This window comes from Electrona antarctica, assembly GCF_951216825.1.
Source record: "Electrona antarctica genome assembly, chromosome: 1".
Lineage (NCBI taxonomy): Eukaryota > Metazoa > Chordata > Actinopteri > Myctophiformes > Myctophidae > Electrona > Electrona antarctica.
In genome coordinates this window covers 62,729,156-62,749,966 of record NC_136806.1, presented here as the reverse complement: position 1 = coordinate 62,749,966, position 20,811 = coordinate 62,729,156, and the positions used below count along the sequence as shown (strand labels likewise).

The 20,811-nt window shown below is 42.8% G+C and overlaps 1 protein-coding gene across 1 annotated transcript in view; it reads right to left on the bottom strand.

Annotated features, from left to right (window-relative positions):
* Positions 1 to 20,811, bottom strand: part of LOC306923767 (glutamate receptor 1-like) — a gene marked incomplete at both ends in the record, with an annotated part of 128,799 nt that overhangs the window by 32,266 nt on the left and 75,722 nt on the right. Inside the window, 3 exons of the mRNA XM_079502060.1 lie at positions 11,361 to 11,809; positions 12,239 to 12,445; positions 19,296 to 19,403. Of these exons, the coding sequence (XP_079358186.1) occupies positions 11,361 to 11,809; positions 12,239 to 12,445; positions 19,296 to 19,403 (764 nt within the window). The remainder of the gene's footprint in view (positions 1 to 11,360; positions 11,810 to 12,238; positions 12,446 to 19,295; positions 19,404 to 20,811) is intronic.

Sequence of the window (20,811 nt, the reverse complement as noted above, 5' to 3'; positions counted from 1 at the left end):
GAAGAAGAAGAAGAAGAAGAAGAAGAAGAAGAAGAAGAAATAATACAGTAGGATGCCTATGCACTTAATGCTAGGCCCCCTAATAATAATAAATACAAATAACCGGTCCTCGGTACAAGTAATGCCAGACAACTTTACAACCTCATGCAGGCTGTTTCTCTGTGGCTTTTTGCTCTAGCCTTTGGAATAGTTACAGCACACGCAAGACCAGTGTCAGTAGTCCAAGGGCTCTGTCGGTAACATACCGAAAAACCCATTTAAAGAATAAGGTGTATATTGATGATATGCACACGGCTGCCATCTTGCCAGCAAGGTGCTACCTAGGTGCAACTTCCCACAGACAGCCCATTCATCTGCATTATGTGCAAATTCTAAGTACACATGGGCTGTTGAGTGATAGTCAACGAGCACTTCCAAACTCCAGCACTTAGAAACAAATCATCTGCAAGGAATTTCTTGACAGGGAGTAGCTCATCATAACATGTCTACAGTGGATTTTTATTAAACAAACACACAGATAGAAAGAGGATAAGTCAAGCTTTCCGTATAGCTGCTGGACTGTTCTGTTTGGATGAATATGGGCTGTCAATGGGAAGTTGCACCTGCAACTTGCTGGCAAGATGGCAGCCACGTGCATATCATCAATTGAGATTTAGTGATTTAATCCATTGAGACCTGGAACGCATCCATGTCACGTTAGCGTTTAACCACATTAACCATTAATCCATTTTGGGGCGGGAACCCCTTTTGGTGTTTTAAACATTGTTATAATTTAGCTATTGAAAAATAGCAGATCTACAAGCTCATAGCGCGCCACCGAGTGGCGCGCTATGAACTTGTAGATCTGCTATTTTTGAAAAATCGTTAAAATGTGCCTCAAATCTTTCCAAAAATTGTCATGATTTAGAAAACTTTTTTTTTTTAATTTCGACGTCAGGCCTGAATGGGTTAAAATTCAATACCGCAAATAGCAATTTCCACACACATGCAGTACGTGCATGCACACATCCGCTCTGGAACGGATATACAAAATGCAAATCAAATTGATCCCAGTCTAAATGAAAGTGATTGTAATTTTACAGTTTCTCTCTCAGTTTTTTTTTTGCCACCAATGCATTTCTGTCAGAAATACAGTACACCTCACTAAAGTGCCAACTGGGCTAAACTTATTTGGACATGTACATTTCTATGTAACTGCTGGGCATCATAATAAATTATTGTCTCCACCAGGCCGAAGGCATGGGGAGAGAGTATGTTTTGCACTCCGTCCGTGTGTCCGTCCTTCCGTCCTTCCGTCCTTCCGTCCTTCCGTCCGTCTGTGAACAGCTAATCTCCGGCACCGTTAACCCGGTCGATGCCAAACTTTGCACACACACTCCCTGGATGCCAACGATGAACCTCTGCCCCACATTTTCCAGAACGGCCTGTTATAGCGCCACCATGAGGCAGCTTTTCACATTTGTTACCTAAAACTGCACCGATCTGCGTGAAACGTTGCATGCACACTCCCCAGAGGCCGAGGACAAACCTTTGACCTGCATTTTCCGCATCTGCCTTTTATAGCGCCACCAGGAGGCCGACTTTTGTAAAACACATTTTTTGATATTACTCCTCCAGATTCTGTTCAAAAATCTCACAAATCGTTACACAGTATCTCTATGGTCATGTGCTCAAGTTGGATCTGTCCCATATTTCATATTCCATCCTAATTGGTTATAATTGGCTTTCACAGTTTGCAAGATTGCCCCGTTTTGAACAAAAGCCTCAAATCATGAACGCAGCATGCAATTTACGTGAAATCTTTCACACATTTTCTTACTAGGCTGAGGAATATATCCCACCCTTTTCACATTGGCCTGTTATAGCGCCACCAACAGGTTGATTTTTGCAAAACACATTTTTGGAACAAAATGCCTCAAATCATCCAATTGCCATCAAAGGCGTATGAAGAAATGGCAAACGGTACACATGATCTCTGTAGTCATGTGATCAAGACGAGTCTGTTGGATTTCTCAGATTGTACACTGATTGGCTAAGATTGCCTTCCAAAGTTTTCAGGAGTGGCCCGTTTTGTACAAAATGCTGCACATGTCCTGCTCATCCAGAATTCTATCCTTAGAGATGCTATGAGTGATCTGGCTCTGCATTTCCTCAACAAAATGAAGAAAATTGTTGCAAAAAAAAAAAAAAAAAAAAATCCTCCTAAACATTTTGCCAAACATCACACACACTCCTATCCTCCTGGTGGAGACCTGTGCCCGGAAGGGCACTTTTTCTAGTTATAATCTATTTCGGGCTTTCTGATGACACAGCTGAGTGGCATCATGCACATATTGTACATATGCGGAGGAGAATAGGGACCAAATATCGTTTTCTACTCATCCTATTGACAATGTTTATTGTCTCCACCAGGCCGAAGGCATGGGGAGAGAGTATGTTTTGCACTCCGTCCGTGTGTCCGTCCGTGTGTCCGTCCGTCCGTGTGTCCGTCCGTCCGTCTGTGAACAGCTAATCTCGGGTACCGTTAACCTGGTCGATGCCAAATGTTGCACACACACTCCCTGGATGCCAACGATGAACCTCTGCCCCAAAAATTTCAGAACGGCCTGTTATAGCGCCACCAGGAGGCCGCTTTGTGCAAAACAAGTTTTTGGACAGTACACCTACAGATTTTGTCCAAACATCACGCAACTTGGTACACAGTCTCTCTAGAGCCATTCAACGAAACGGGTCTTTCAGATTTCTCAGACTTTATCCTGATTGGCTAAGATTGGCTTCCAAAGTTCGCAGGAGTGCTCAGTTTCAAACAAAATGCTGCAAATCATGAACACATCGTGTGATTTCCGTGAAATTGCGCACGCACATTCCCACTAGGCCGAGGAAGAAATGCCACGTGAACATTTTCAACTCAGCCTCATGGTGGCGCTATAACTGGCCGAAAAGTGTTTTTACCTCCAACTGCACGGATTTGTGGATAACTTTGTATGCCAACTCCCTAGAGGCCAAGGAAAAACCTTTGCCTGGAATTTTTCACATCTGCTCTTTATAGCGCCACCAGGAGGCCGACATATGTAAAGCACATTTTCTAATATTACTCCTTCAGATGTTATCCAAATTGCACGCAAATCAGTACACATGCTCTCCATAGTCATGTGATCAAGACAGGTTTGTTTCATTTCTCATAATCCACCTTCATTGCCTACGATTGGCTTCTAAACTTTTCAGGAGTAGCCCGCTTTGTACCCGTTTTGTACAAATCGCCACAACTACTCAACGCAGCGTCCGATTGCGGTGAAACTGTGCATGCATATTCCCACTAGGCTGAGGAAGAAATGCCACTTGACAGTTTTCAACTCAGCCTCATGGTGGCGCTACAACAGGCCAAGCCATGTCACACACACACACACACACACACACACACACACACACACACACACACACACACACACACACACACACACACACACGTTTATATTACTCCTAAACATTTTGCCAAACATCACACACTCCTATCCTCCTGGTGGAGACCTGTGCCCAGAAGGGCACTTTTTCTAGTATGGTGTTGTAGTCCCCTTGGCTGTTACATAATTCATATTCACCGGAGTTACATTCATATTATGCCGTCACAAATGCAGATGTGACTCTTTGAGCCTCTGAGGAGACATTTATCTTTCATGGATGATAATGAATTTATTTATTTATAAAGCTTCTTTGTCCTCATAGAGGTGTGTGTGTGTGTGTGTATGGGGTCAGAACAGTATCAAAAGTGTCACGGTAAATCTTACATATTTGTAACTCACAAGTTCAGATTTGCAACTCACGTGAGTGAACTCACAGGTTCACATTTGTGTTTTGTATCCACAAGTTCAGATTTGTGTTTTGTATCTGTATTTCGCATCTGTGTTTTGTATCCGTGTTTCGCATCTGTGTTTTGTATTTGTGTTTTGTATTTGTGTTTTGTATCTGTAATTTGCATCTGTGTTTTGTATCCGTGTTTCGCATCTGTGTTTTGTATTTGTGTTTTGTATTTGTGTTTTGTATCTGTAATTTGCATCTGTGTTTTGTATCCGTGTTTTGAAACGTGTGTTTGAAACACAGATACAAAACACACAAAACACAAATCTGAACTTGTGGATACAAAACACAATGTGAACCTGTGAGTTCACTCACGTGAGTTGCAAATCTGAACTTGTGAGTTACAAATATGTAAGATTTACCGTGACACTTTTGATACTGTTCTGACCCCATATGTGTGTGTGTGTGTGTGTGTGTGTGTGTGTGCGTGCGTGCGTGTGTGCGTGCGTGCGTGCCTCTGTCTGTGTATCAGTGTACATCTGATCAAACGCGTTTTCCCACAATTTCCGGAGGCATCAAGAAAAGGATTGCTGACCTGTCTGACAATGAATAAATCATTACTGCACAGTATCTCACACTCCAGTCACACACGCTGAGCGTTATATGAGCAAATTGAACATGTTTTCGCCTTTTATTCACAATGTATTAACCCATTTTGGGTGGGAACCCCTTTTGGTGTTTTAAACATCATGTTATAATTTAGCTATTGAAAAATAGTAGATCTACAGGCTCATAGCGCGCCACCGAGTGGCGCGCTATGAGCTTGTAGGTCTGCTATTTTTGAAAAATCGTGAAAATGTGGCGCAAAACTTTGAATAAATATTCTTTCAGAGCGAACGTTTTTAACTCAAATCTTTGCTTCTGGGGGGTCCCTGGAACAACATATTTTCAGATGGGGGTCGGCGGCCAATTACATATATTTTTGGGGGTCCTTGACATGAAACTGTTTGAGAACCACTGACATAGAAACATGGGTTTTTCAGAAAACTGTCAGGATTTAGAAGACATTTGTAGAATCAGGTCAAAATGGGTTAATACAGTGGCTGATGCTCCCCCTCACCTCTTCTTCCTTTTCTATTTTTTTATGGAAATAACAAAGATAATGATAATAATAAAGCATCTCACCCACTGTTTTGCACCTATAAACCTGTGATGTGACAATATAGCCGATGTTGGGGGTGATCATTAGATCATCACTTCCTTGAGAAACAGCAGATTCCAATTAGTTTTGTGTGACTGTGAAGCAAGGAGGGTTATAACAAGTCCCTCTGGGAAACATTATATTAAGACAATAAACGGTATAGAACTCGGCTGGTTTAACTAAATCGCACGCACGTACGCACGCACAGACACAGACACACGCACACACAGACAGACACATGCACACAGACACACAGGCACAGACACACAGGCTCACGCGCGCACACACACACACACACACACACACACACACACACACACACACACACACACACACACACACACACACACACACACACACACACACACACACACACACACACACACACACACACACACAGTCTCTCACCAGAGTTGCCCTCCATTTTCCCCACAATCCTAAGGGATATCCTATAGTCCTAAGAACCAAGTTCCACAAAGCCCAAAAGCCCCCATCGGACTTGCTCTTGTCTTCCGCAGGTTGAAGGTGGAATCGCTGTTCCTGAGTTACTAAGAATAGCTATTATGTAGGGTGTGTTAGTTACTCTAATACATGTGGTTCTCAACCTTTTCTGGCTCAGGGCCTGCACCAGTCTGACCACTTAACACGGCAGCCATTCGGCACGTAGACTTCTTCAGTATGCGCTTTAGCGCGGTCTCATAGGTGCTTACATTCTGGGAAAAGCATGTATTCATTTAGCCGGCGTTAGCATCCAATTCCCAGGTGTGCTGTTCACATTATCTGTGTGTGTGTGTGTGTGTGTGTGTGTGTGTGTGTGTGTGTGTGTGTGTGTGTGTGTGTGTGTGTGTGTGTGTGTGTGTGTGTGTGTGCGTGTGTGTCTGAGTGTGTCTTCAGTTCCACGCTGCTAGGCTGAAATAAATCAACTGTGTCATTTACAGTCTACCTGCCACAACAGCAATTTCTCAACCTGACTGTCAGAAGCATTCAATAATGAATAATGTATCTGCTGTAATATGGCAACCTGATGTGAGCCACCCATGGCTTTTTCTCAACGCTCATAAAATGTACAGTTGGGTGCCACCGATATTGTCCCTTATCATTTGACCCATTTAGGCCTGACCTCAAAATTTAAAAAAATCCTTCTAAATCCTCCAGTTTTCTGAAATAAATATTTTCACGATTTTTCAAAAATAGCAGACCTACAAGCTCGTAGCGCGCCACTCGGTGGCGCGCTATGAGCTTGTAGATCTGCTATTTTTCAATAGCAAAATTATAACATAATGTTTAAAACACCAAAAGAGGTCCCCGCCCAAAATGGGTTAACTATCCTTTTGCGCAGATCACGCAAACCTCAGCAAAAAGAAAAGGACAATATCGATGGCCTCCAACTGTAGCATGTATTATTCTTTTCCACTTTGGGTAATATATTTAATCTTTTATAATCCATGTCTTCTTCTTCTTCTGGTGCACTCGGGAACGATGCAAGTTGGAAATGCATGCCAACAATGAACAACAATGAAAATGTTGTTGTGAAATCTGCCATTACATGCAACCGTATTGTAACAAAGAGTTAAAAGTACATTACCCACAATCCCTCAGCATTCTATCCAATTCTACACGGCTGGTTCCAAAAGTCATTTGCTTGATGACATGGACTTCTCTCACTCACATTCACATCAGGGTGGCAGTATAGCTCATGAGATGGATGCCCCCTAGATTGCCCTTGGTGTCTAATGTTGTGAGTTTGAGTGATGTAGAATAAACATGTGAAGTCCTCCTCTGGCATTGTGCTATTAGAGACTCATGGCTTCAAGTTTTAATTAATATTTTGATCCAGACAGTTCTGCAAATTGACCCTCTGGCATTTCTCATTTGTCTTCCGCCTATTCCCGTTTTTCACCTTCCTCCCCTTCGTCCTCCTTATTCATCCTCAAAATGGATGAATAATCGCGACACCTTTCATTGAAAATTGTAGCTTGGTCTTTTGTTTGTGACTAAATGGAGACGCCAGACGGAATGACAAATGGGCACGGCAGACTTCAGAATGCACCTCTCTGGAACACTCTGTTCTCACACATTTGAAAAAAAAAAAAAACATGTTTCTCTTTAATAACAGTTTGACGGCCACTAATTGTTTAATCCAGTGTTCACCGCGCGTAAAACGCTATACCCGACATTTGTTTAATGCGTTTAATTCGCCGTTTTAAAATAATTAAAAAGAAACAGCGGATTTATCCGGGACCTGATGACGAGGCCGTCGCGTTATGATGACGAAACCGGAAATCAAGTCATCATCTGGGCTGCTAGGGCTTCTGGGAAATTGAGTTCAATGTAAGTGGACGGGGGGTTTGTTTGGACTACAATGCCTCATGGAGGCGGATCCTGTAGCGCATTGTAATGGCCGCTGTTGCTGATGATCAAAACGTGCCGACGGACCATTTTCGTCGTTGAAAGCTGCAAATACTTCAGCGTATGCTCTAAAGGTAATAAAACAATATCGACAGTGTAGAATATTTGATTAAATAGCGGGTAACGCGTGTTTTATGGAGTCAAACTGTTAATTTGAGGCTCTGTAATGTAAGACAGGTTCACCCGTGTTGTTGGAGCGTGCAGTATGTCACTGTTACCATGTAGATTCCACTAAATCTCTTTTACTAAACAGCTACAGTATGACCACCATGTGATCATGCTGCCCTCTTCTGTGCAATGAACTGACATAAAGCTAATGTATTAATACACATGTATACATTTGCTTATAGTAGTTATCTACTGAGAGTAGTTTTACAGATAACATGTGCATGCAACATGCAAATGTGTTTACTGACTGTGTACCGTATGTTGTATTTCATGCATTGCAAATCTATATCTATGGGGACCATGTGGCTGACTAGGGCTGCACCATCCATCCATCCATCCATCCATCCATCCATCCATCTTCAACCTTATCCTTATCCATAGTGGGGTCACGGGGGCAACAGCTCCACCAGAGTGCTCCAAGACTTTACAAGGCCATTGACCAACTGCGTCTTGGTCCCCGGAGTCCCCGGAGTCTCCTCCCAGTGGGACGTGCCTCGAGAACCTCCCTAGGGAGCCCCCCCGAGAGGCATCCTAACCAGATGCCCGAACCACCTGGCTCCTTTCCAGGCGAAGAAGCAGCGACTCTACTCCGAGTCTTTCTCATGTGACTGAACTTCTCACCCTATCTCTAAGGGACATGCCAGCCACCCGTCGAAGAAAACTCATTTCGGGCCACTTGTATTCGCGACCTTATTCTTGACTTGTCATGACCCACACTTCATGACCATAGGTGAGAGTAGGAACGAGGATTGCTCTGGTGGACAGAGAGCTTTGCCTTCTGGTTCAACTCTCTTTTCGTCACAACAGTGCGGTACAGCGACTGCAATACCGCCCCTGCTGCTCCGATTCTCTGTCTGATCTCCCTCTCCGTCCTCCCCTCACTCGTGAACAAAACCCTGAGATACTTAAACTCCTTCACCTGGGGTAATGCCTCATTCCCTACCTGTGTGAATTCTTACTGTGAAACAACCTACAATCATGTCTCCTTTAAGCATGGTCCTATATATTCGTGTAACCCTGCACGCGTGCATGCATGCACACATGCATGCACGGAGGCCATGGGGAAGGGATCACTAGTGTAAGCCTGGGAGGTGTACCAGGAAATCAATAGATATTGCACATGTATGTTCTGTCCTGGTGGAGAACAGTACTTGAGTACACTAGTCCTTATCTTCCCAGGAAAGGCATGCAGTGATGTCTCCAGGCAGAAGATGGCAAATGTCAGTTGCTACATGAACAAGGTGACAGCCGCTATACAATCCTGTACTACTGTAGTACACCAGTGGTGAAAAAAAGTACTCACATTCTTTACTCAAGTAAAAGTACCAATACTGCAATATAGATATATATATAGAAAATGTACAAAAGTATTGACATCAAAATGTACGAGAAGTCAAAGTACTCAGCATGCTGAATGTCTTGTTTCAAGTTTTCAAATGTATAAAAAATCTTTTGAAAATATCAGATCTACAAGCTCACAATGCGTTGCGTGCAGTTAGGTTTAGGGATTGAGGTAATTTAATATTTAATAAATTTAATTTAATTTAATTTAATATTTCATCATGACCTTTCACCAAAAAAAGAAAAAAATATTTATATATCAAAAAATGTCGGTATTATTTTAAAAAGTATATATAAAAAAGCCCATTGTGGCTGAGTGGGATTTTTCTCTATCACTAAACTCAGGTGAAATTCACCCTAACACCTGCCTGTAGCAAAAAAACAGGGATGTGGGCAGGGAAACAAACCTACCGTCTATGATGTCACTGAGCATCATGAAGGTACAGAAAGACCCACCCACCTCAGACATCAGCTACATTATGAACATTAAAAAATATATATAATTGTCCGGGTGAAAATCACTAGGATGCATACAGACACATTCACACACTCACTCTCTCTCTCTCTCTCTCTCTCTCTCTCTCTCTCTCTCTCTCTCTCTCTCTCTCTCTCTCTCTCTCTCTCTCTCTCTCTCTCTCTCTCTCTCTCTCGCCCAATCACCAGTCTCTGTTGGTTTAGATCTGACGGCTGCTAATGTTGATAATTTCTCCTCTCCTCTTCATTCAAGTCCCTCCGGAAAGCTCAGAAAGTCAACCCCTCGGTGTCTCTAATTTCAGACACATTAATGAGATTTTTAATTGGCGATCTTTTTGAGGGTGGTTCCATAGCAGCGCTCAGGAGAGCACTCCAGGGGGGAGTGATAAGACACTGCTACACCCACCCCCACACTGGGATACTCAACAAGAGTCCTTCAAGAGTCTGACTTCTGTATAAGTAAGTAAGTAGCCTTGCCGAGCCATGAGGCCCACAGGGCAGGAGCCTATCTCCTGTTTCTGTAGCGTGAGGCAGCTTGATGTACAAGTACACCCCCTGGACATGACACTAGTTAGTATGTCACAGGGATTTACCCCCAATCCAACCCTTGATGCTGAGTGTCAAGCAGGGAGGCATTGGGTCTCATTTTTAGAGTCTTTGGTATTGAACCCCAACCTCCCAGTCTCAGGGCGGACACTCTAACCACAAGGCCACTGAGCTGGTTGACTTCTGTATACGTTCCCCAAAAAGTTTTGAAAGGAATGAGAAAGAAAATAGATGGACCTCATCAATGTGCCATTACAATCACACCTCTGTTCCATATACTGTAGATCCACTACGCATCGCCACGCCCCGGCATCGACATGCATCCGATGCCCCACAAGGTGCATGTTCTGTTGGGATTTAACCTATTCAGGCCTGACGTAGAAATTTAAAAAATAAAGTTTTCTAAATCATTTGAGGCACATTTTAACGATTTTTCAAAAATAGCAGACCTACAAGTTCATAGCGCGCCACTCGGTGGCGCGCTATGAGCTTGTAGATCTGCTATTTTTCAATAGCTAAATTATAACATAATGTTTAAAACACCAAAAGGGGTTCCCGCCCAAAAATGGGTTAAAACAAAGTAACTACAGAAGGAACAACACACTTTCTATTGGTCTAAAAGTTCGGGACTAGTAATGGCCATTGAGGAAACCCAAGGGGCCAGTGAGGCTTTCCAACGTTGAAGCACTGGGCCCTAGCGGTAAGAGGAGGGACTGCAGGCGGACCCGTGGAAGTATGACGAGGAAACCCCGTGCAGCTGGGCTTTAACGTTGAGCGCGTTTGCACTTCCGCATTTTGGGCACCAAGTTTTGGTGCCCAAATCGAAAAAAGGCGGAAGTAGACGGTCCTTCCGGGTGCTTCAAAACGCCACTGAGCTTCGCGCCAGATCAGTCTCTATCCTTTTATATACTCTATGGGGAAACCTGAAGGCAGGTAGCCTGGCGCAGCCTATGTGATATGTCGGATTGCCGGCACGGAAAAAGTGGTGGATCCTATTGGTTCGCCGATCTGACATGTCACATGCTACTCAAAGCATAAGGACATTTTAAAAATATTGCCTTATAATAGGATGTCAATGGTGGCCATACTGTACAGGCCATTTTCAACACTTTCCCCTCAGACAATTCCAGGCAACTTTTTTTCTGTTATTCAGGATATATTGAAGATGCAAAATCAGACGAGTTTGTTTTTTTTGCAATTAGATTGAGGTTGACCCTGTATTTTCCATAGATTTCCTGTACTAAAGGCAGGCGAACCAAACTACTTTCATCTCAATTCTGTACGACAACAGCCAATACAGATGTAAATCCCCCCCCCCCCCCCCACAAACAAAGCACTGCTGGCTGGGACAAGAAAACAACATGTTGAACTCTTGGCAGTACTGTCGGCAGCTGTATGTGATAAACAAGCCTTGTCATCTGCTTACCGTGGGGAGATGTCACAGCCCTGCTGCATGAACGCTCCCAGGGAAAACCACAGGGAGTTGAAGATGCCAAACTCATTGGTCTGCTCGGGGCTCTGCTGGTTGGGGTTTGCCTGCATGCCACCCGCCTGGCCCGGCTGGAGCCCGTTGGAGGCCGAGGGCTGGGCGGGCGTCTGCGCGTCGGCCCCGTCCTCATAGTCGTCTGCGTGCCACTCGTACGGGCTGAAGCGGCTGACCAGGAACAGAACCACGCTGACGCCGATGTAGGCGAACACAATGCACATCCAGATCTCATAGGCCAGTGGGTCCAGGAAGGAGAACACCCCCGGTTTGGACTTGGTGGGCTTCTTGATCATGATGGAGATCCCCAGAGACATGAAGGGTTTGGAGAAGTCGATCACTTCTTCACGCACCAGAGTGATGGTCAGAGGAGCCACCGCCACGTCGGCTTTCTGAGGAACGGACATGATTGTGCATGTAGTATACAATACATATGAATGTACAGTAGTCTCACGTGGCCAGACTGTTGCCTCCTGCAATTTTCAAATGCTTCCGTCATACAGTCTGGAGAACGGAAGCTCTGATCATGAGTAAGCGATAAAGCAGAAGTGAAGCCTCCTCCCCGCTTCCGTTTCGTCTTTACAGCCCCGCAAATTTATCCTAATATAAATATAAATCATCTAAGCATACAGTAGCTTGCTGCTTAGCAGAGAAAGATATTTTTTAACATATTTTCGTGAACGGAAATGGCAGCTTCCTTACTCGGATTTCGGGAGGTGTAGTTCCAGACATTCAAGTGATTGTGGAATTCTTGTCTGGCTACACAAGACTAATATTAGCATTAACCTGTTACAGACATCAGTCAAAGTGGGCTCACTCACCCCATACACCAGTTCTCCCACCATGCCGTTCCACATCTTGGTTTCCGCGTCTCTGGCTCCGTACTTGCCATCGGAGACAACCTTCAGCTTGTAGTGGTAGCCCACATGCTTGGCTATCTCAGCGGCCAGCTCCACAATGTAGCCCTCGTACTTATCGTTCCCCCCCAGCTGCTCGTGGTTCTTCTTCATCATCACATATGGGGACTCCTGCAAGTGGGAGGCATGAGGAAATGGATGTACAGTTGGGTGCCACCGATATTGTCCCTTATCATTTGACCCATTTAGGCCTGACCTCAACATTTTAAAAAATCCTTCTAAATCCTCCAGTTTTCTGAAATAAATATTTTCACGATTTTTCAAAAATAGCAGACCTACAAGCTCGTAGCGCGCCACTCGGTGGCGCGCTATGAGCTTGTAGATCTGCTATTTTTCAATAGCTAAATTATAACATAATGTTTAAAACACCAAAAGGGGTTCCCGCCCAAAATGGGTTAACTGTCCTTTTGCGCAGATCACGCAAACCTCAGCAAAAAGAAAAGGGCAATATTGATGGCCTCCAACTGTATTGTATTGTCTGTGGTAAAGAAGGTGAGTCAACGCCTGTTAACACCTCAGGCAGTTAATGAAATTCAAGGTTTCACAGAACATCCTGAAGTCTTTGTATTCTGCTACCACCCAGAGCAACCTGACAGGGGACATCACTGTATGGTATATGGTTAGGTATGGAAATAGCCGCTCCCGGAATATGCATGTTCTATATTATAATGTTGTGCATTTCGTTGAGCGTACTAGTACTCATGGACATTTACGACAGACTGTGACCAGATTTGACTGAGAGACTGCCATCGCGCAAATTACAGCTTTTCACCAGAGGAGAAAAACGTTTTTTTTTTTTTTTTTTTTTTTTAATGAGTTAATAGCACAGGCAGACTCTACACATACTAGAGCATGTCTGAAATAAGTGTCAGAGCTGAAATCGACATGTAAATATGAAATAAATGCCCAAACATGTAGCTAGGTGTAATGTTAGAGACCACAGAAGTGAACCTTTCAAGCCCGTTTTCTCAACTTGCTGTTTTCTGCAAGACATGACTCTATAAGCCATATCTCCAAAACTGGTGGGTCAAACTGAACAACCAATATGTCAATTTTAAGCTATGATTCACTGCTTTCATATGACATGAAAAAACGAAAATTCAAAAAAATCCAATGGCAGTCCCTCAGTCAAATTTAGAGTTGAGTTGAGCAAAAAAATAATAAGTGGATTGAATTGTCTCAGGACTGAAGGCTCTCAAGAAGAGTTATTTCCCCCTCTTGCGGCTACACATGCAAACAAAACTAACACATCGCTTCCCGGCGCAAAAGTAAACAATTAATGAAGCTTATAATATGCCGCATTATAATATATTGCAGTTAGATACAGTTACTGTAGGCCTCGTGGATATTTATTTGGGGGGATAATAACGTTTGCAAGATCATTCTTCACAGCCCAAAGAGCTGCTGCTGCATGCAGCACACATCAGAGAAAGTGCATGTCAGAGAGATGACATTAATTTGGTGTTGGAATCGGGAACCCCTTTTGGTGTTAGCATTATGTTATGCTTTAGCTATTGAAAAATAGCAGATCTACAAGCTCATAGCGCGCCACCGAGTGGCGCGCTATGAGCTTGTAGGTCTGCTATTTTTGAAAAATCGAAGAACGACTGACATAGAAACATAGCTTTTTCAGAAAACTGTCAGGATGTAGAAGACATTTTTAGAATCTGATCTCAGGTCAAAATGGGTTAAAGAACATTGTCGGGCTTCAGCTGTACCTGGCATTATGATTGTTTTGCTGTAAAAAAAAAAAAAAAAAAACTATAAATGAAAAAAGAAAAAAACCCATTCATTGAGGTTCGAGTGCCAACGTGACGAGCGATTTTCCGATCCTAAAACCGTTTGGGGACATGCCTTAGTGAACAGGTACTGTATGTTTTTACTGCATGTATGAGTATGTACGATATGTCACGCTGCAGGTTTATGTACAAGCAATGTAACTATACACATGTATTGTTTGTTATACAAAATGAAAAGGTCAAGTGGATGGCAGAGTCTACACCACAACTATAACAAATACACTGGAGAATGTTGGAAGTCATAGTTACTTACTAATTGATATAGTTATCAGCTAGTAACTATAACCAATATAGTTGTAGTGCTCAGTGTGAACAACATATTCAATGCACACACACACACACACACACACACACACACACACACACACACACACACACACACACACACACACACACACACACACACACACACACACACACACACACGCACACACACACACACGCGCACACACACACACACACACACACACACACACACACACACACACACATTGATTGGACATCCCGAGAAGATTAAAGCTGACATGACACCTGGGGCCTTTTCCATTCTTTCTCTCTCACAGTCAACAGATAAATCAAAGGCAAGCAGCCAAGAAAGTGAACGCTGCATTGGAAGTGGGATTGAAGGCAGGCCAGTTTTGAATTGTCCACTATCGAACCACGGACGGAGGCCCCCGCTGAGGTTCCCTCGGCTCGTTACGACTGACAGCGTTACATAAAGCTATAAGACGACAGTGAGCTCAGCAAATCCTACGTCCATATTTCATGATGGTGTAAAAGATGAGCAGCCCTCCTGTGGGTTACGGTTGAGAGGAAGGTAATCATGGTTACACACTTGGCAGAGAAAACGACCCCAGGGACACAGTGAAGAGAAAGGTCAAACGCACGCACGCACGCACGCACGCACACAAACACACACACACACACACACACACGCACGCACACACGCACACGCACACGCACACACACGCACACACACACGCACAGGGAAACAAAAGCTCTCTGCTCACCAAAACATCACATTATGGCGAGTTACACAAGTTATGTTTTCATTGTCTAATTTGCGTTTCCACTATGGGCGGGAACCCCTTTTGGTGTTTTACCCCTTCAGGCCGGGAACCCATTTTTGGGTTCTGTACAGTATGTACAGTATTCAAATATTTAAAAAATGTGATGCTGCTATATAAATATTTGAAGTTTTTCAGAAAACGTATGTCAGGATGAGAGGTATTTGATCATACCTTAATCACAATAAAGTGTAGGCAGTCTACATAAATGCATCTCTAATTCAATTAAATTAAATTCAATTAAATTCAATTAAATTCAATTAAATTCAATTAAATTCAATTAAATTCAATTAAATTCAATTAAATTCAATTAAATTCAATTAAATTCAATTAAATTCAATTCATATTTTCAAACTGCTGAAAATTGTGAAAGTATACAGTTGGAGGTGGTACAGCATTGCTTGAACTATGCCTCATTGTATCGTTATTGTATATGTCATATACAGTACAGGGCTTAAAGCTTTTTGAAACAAATAACAGCAATCTTTTGCAGTCACTTAGGTACAAATCAGTATTTCTTTCCTCAAAACTAAATGCATTTAAAGGTATCAGCTCTGTATGTGCAGTAGGTCTAGCGGTCTACTCGGTACAGGTAGTCCTTAGGGTGGTTATGTTCCATTGGCTAACCTTTTATCGCAACAATTCACACATCTTGCTGCTGCTCATTGTTGTATTTCTCCCAGTAGGTATGGGAGTTTTTTGTCATTGGTCATGTTGGGCGTATGTAATCTGTGGGATCAAGTACATGTACAGTTGGGTGCCACCGATATTGTCCCTTATCATTTGACCCATTTAGGCCTGACCTCAACATTTTAAAAAATCCTTCTAAATCCAGTTTTCTGAAATAAATATTTTCACGATTTTTCAAAAATAGCAGACCTACAAGCTCGTAGCGCGCCACTCGGTGGCGCGCTATGGGCTTGTAGATCTGCTATTTTTCAATAGCTAAATTATAACATAATGTTTAAAACACCAAAATGGGTTAACTGTCCTTTTGCGCAGATCACGCAAACCTCAGCAAAAAGAAAAGGACAATATCGATGGCCTCCAACTGTATGTGTCTCTGATGGGCAGGTGGTTAGAACGCATCTCTTTCCACCACATGTTTGTGTCCAGTGGGTGCATGTCCAGTGGGTGGTCTTCTACCTCTTCCTCCATGACTCTGTCTTTGGTGCAGTTATTTTATTTGATAATAATGTATTAGGATTTATACTGCCGCAGCAGTTGGGTTGTCTCTTTCCAGTATGCCAGGTGGTAGCTCCTTCAGTATGTACTTTCCACCCAAACATGCATACGGAGACTGAGTGGTACAGACTCTTTCATGCCAACTGCCATCAGACTGTATAATGTACATATTAACCCATTTTAACCTGAGATCAGATTCTAAAAATGTCTTCTACATCCTGACAGTTTTCTGAAAAAGCTATGTTTCTATGTCAGTGGTTTTTCGATTTTTCAAAAATAGCAGACCTACAAGCTCGTAGCGTGCCACACGGTGGCGCGCTATGAGCTTGTAGATCTGCTATTTTTCCTTCAGGGATTAACAATATCATCTCATCTCATCTCATTTCATCTCATAGCCTTTTCTCTCCCCATCTCTCTCCTCACCACTCAGCTAAGCTATCTTGTGTCTTTGGAGACTCACAGCATTTGTTTTTTTGTGTCATGGAAAATTGGCTGATTATAGGACATTCTGCATTTGTACTTTTGGTACATTTTGATGCCAATACTTTTGTACTTTTACTCAAGTACATTTTGAATTACGGACTTTTACTTGTATTGTAGTTCTACAATGCAGTATTGATACTTTTACTTAACGGTTTTACTGCTCCTGGCGGAACGTTCCGTCATAAGGAATCCAACCAGCAACTGCTTCTGGCGTAATGTTCCGTCTGATAAGCTTTATTATTGATATCAAACCGGATCGCTGATTTCTGTTTTTGTATTATTATTTTGGCTTGGCCTTTCCTTCTTTAGCGGTCCTAGACCGGATTGCGCAACCGTGCTGCCGTCCACGTCCCTTCATACAGGCTGACTAAAAAGCTGAATAACTAGAAATCTACGGAGCGTTCCATGGTTTGGTTAAAATGCGCGATGTCCGGAGGTCTTTGCTGATTATCCGGTGGTTTAGATGGAAACATTGGCGCTTTCTATAGCAAGGATGGCTTCAATTGAGCTCGCTAGCATTGACGCTATTTATTTAGCATTAAAGATGGATACTCCAGACAGGATGACAGTCCAACGTGTGCTACATTGAAATCGGCTCGGCAGCCTGCGGTTGGCTCTGCGTCCAGCAGGAGGCAGTCTATGGGTTAACCCATTTTGGGCGGGAACCCCTTTTGGTGTTAGCATTATGTTATGCTTTAGCTATTGAAAAATAGCAGATCTACAAGCTCATAGCGCGCCACCGAGTGGCGCGCTACGAGCTTGCAGGTCTGCTATTTTTGAAAAACCGAAGAACGACTGACATAGAAACATAGCTTTTTCAGAAAACTGTCATTTTCAAACAGACATTTTTATAGAATCTGATCTCAGGTCAAAATGGGTTAAGTAAAACATCTTAGTACCCTTTCCACCACTAGTGCTAGACTGAGCTCATTCAACCATGCTCCTCCATGCCGTCTCCTAACATCAGGCTTGACTGTGTCTGTCAGCCAGAACAGCAGGTTTCGCAAAGAGGCACGCCGTGGAAATCCCTTACCCCATTAACCTGCGCAGTGGAGGTCCGCTTGCCCATCTACTGCCAAGCTGTACACGGCTACACTGTGTGTGGCTGTTCTAGAATAGGGGTTCTCAACCCGTGGGTCGCGACCCCTCGGGGGGTTGCCAAATTATTTTGGGGGGTCCCCAAAATATTTAAAAAAAAAAAAAAAAAAAAAAAAAGATTTTTTTTTTAATTTTATTTTCACGATTTTTCAAAAATAGCAGACCTACAAGTTCATAGCGCGCCACTCGGTGGCGCGCTATGAGCTTGTAGATCTGCTATTTTTCAATAGCTAAATTATAACAATGCTTAAAACATCAAAAGGGGTTCCCGCCCAAAATGGTTTAAGGTTATTGTAGCAGTCAATTTATATTGGGGGGGCGGGGCGGGGGTCCCGAGACATTGCCAAAGCATTTCCGGGGGTCCCCGGCCAAAAACGTTGAGAACCCCTGTTCTAGAATAACACTGCAGTTGTGGTGCGTGCAAACCTAAAAGATGTGGCAGTGCCGTAAAGACACATCAGTGTCAGCCTAATTTAGTCTAAACAACAAATCGATTTTCGGAAAATAGCAAAGTTACAAACCTACGTTGCATGGCAATTTACAGAAAATAGATCTAGTGTATAGTCTCTACACCAAATCTATATTTTCTGAAAATAGCCAAGTTACAAGCCCACATTGCATCACGTGAGCTTGTTAGATCTTAAATTATCGTCAAGTTCAGAATGTTCGCCATACACTGTAGAGGTATTTGAGTACTTCTAATTGCCAATACTTTTACTTCTATAATCACTACATATCAGAGATAAATATTGTACTTTTACTCATTTACTAGACAACTTTAGTTACTAGTTACTTTGTAGATTTATATTATTTTCACAAAACATACAGTAGCCACTTCAGCGCTATATACATTTCGTCCATTTGAAAATAGCCGATCTACAAGCTCACAATGCGTCGCGATGCATGCAATGGGATATTCTGCATAGTGAGTACTTTCTACTTTTTAATACTTAAGTACATTTTGAATGGAGTAGTTCTACATTGCAGTATTGATACCTTTACTTAAGTAAAACAATTGAGTACTTTTTTCACCAGTGGCCCGAGAGTATAAGACTGTGATTGTACTGGGCAGCTCCCAGGTTGTGTGTGTGTGTGTGTGTGTGTGTGTGTGTGTGTGTGTGTGTGTGTGTGTGTGTGTGTGTGTGTGTGTGTGTGTGTGTGTGTGTGCGTGTGTGCGTGTGTGTGTGTGTGTGTGTGTGTGTGTGTGTGTGTGACTGTGTGTCGTATGTCGGAACTAAAGCCTGTACCCAGTGTGAAGCAGGGTGTTCCTAAAAAAAGAGGATTCACGCACGCACGCACACACACACACACACACACACACACTCTCACCAGGATAGTGGTGACGATGTAAGTCCTGTTCTGAAGGCCATATGTTTCATTGGTGCCTCTCATGGCCGCTGTGCTCACATACTTCTCATCTTCATTCCAGTAGCCCACCTACAACAAACAGGGCACATCATTAAAGTAGGGGGAACAATAAACAAACCTATAGTATACATGATACATCTATACAAAGTAATGCTTCATATCCAACTCTTGAGGTCCTCAGCCACCCAGATGATCCAAGAAGAGTTCGAGACAGCTTTGCTCTCATGTCTCACGGCTCACGCAAGCTCCACATTTCACACAAAAATTGCTCTAAAAAAAGTACTCTGCTAAGGTTCAAGGCTTATTATCCCACCCTCAATGTCTTCACATTATTGTACAGTAACATTGCCTGATTACGCAATACCTCCGTTCGCTACTTCCTGAATTGGTGCAATGTCATTTTCATCATCGCTTTAGGCCCCTATAATTTTTTTCACAAAACATTTTTTGGGATTTTTTTAATTATTTTTTATTTATTTTTGTATTCTTTTTATTTTTCAAAAAAAAAATTCCACAAAACTTTTTTTTTTGATTTTTTAAATTCCCCCCCGTGGCGCTAGACGCTCAACCGAAGGCCGCTCGAGCTTCTACTTCAAGTAGGCATACCATATTCTGAATTACCAAAAAGAGGACACATGTGCGTGCATGTGCGCGTGCACGTCGTGCATGTGCATGTGTCGTGCGTGCGCGGTTCAATTTGAATTAAATTCAGATGTCAAAATAATCTATAACAAAAAAGTTATGCTCCTAAATTTGATCAAATATGCTCTATATTAGTTATGTATTTATTTAAAGCAGTGGCTCTCAAAGGTGTGATCCAGGGAACCTCATGGTTCCTTGAGGGGGTTCCAAATGGACCCATTACAGGTCTGTAACTCTGAGAGTGTAACACATGGACCCAAATGGACCCTTACAGGTCTGTAACTCTGAGAGTGTACAAATGGAACCAAATGGACCCTTACAGGTCTGTAACTCTGAGAGTGTAGTACAAATGGAACCAAATGGACCCTTTTATAACTTTTAACTCTGATACTGTACAAATTGAATCAAATGGGACTCGTATGGGTCCCTTTGGTTTTATGGGGGTCCTTGAAATTAAAAAGTTTGAGAACCTGTATGCAATGGCTTATCTCTTGTAAAAAGAGAGACCAGCCTATTCTCCAAACCATCATATCTTATGCTTTGCTAGGTTGTACAAAATAATATTGGGTCAATTCAATTTGCAGGACTCACCTCGAGGCTCGCGCACAGCTGCCTTGTCTGTGTTGTTGACATGACATGGGCTTGCAGGACAGAACTTTTATTTGTGACAGACACTTAGTTCCTTTGCAGACAACACAATCTGCTTCTCATTGGTCAGTCACAAAGCTAAGAAAACAGTAGCCTACTTTTTCTGCATGTCAATGATGAGATAGTTCTTTGGCATTTCAAGCTTTCCTCACGGAGAGCAGACAACACAACAGTCTATCTGCAGACA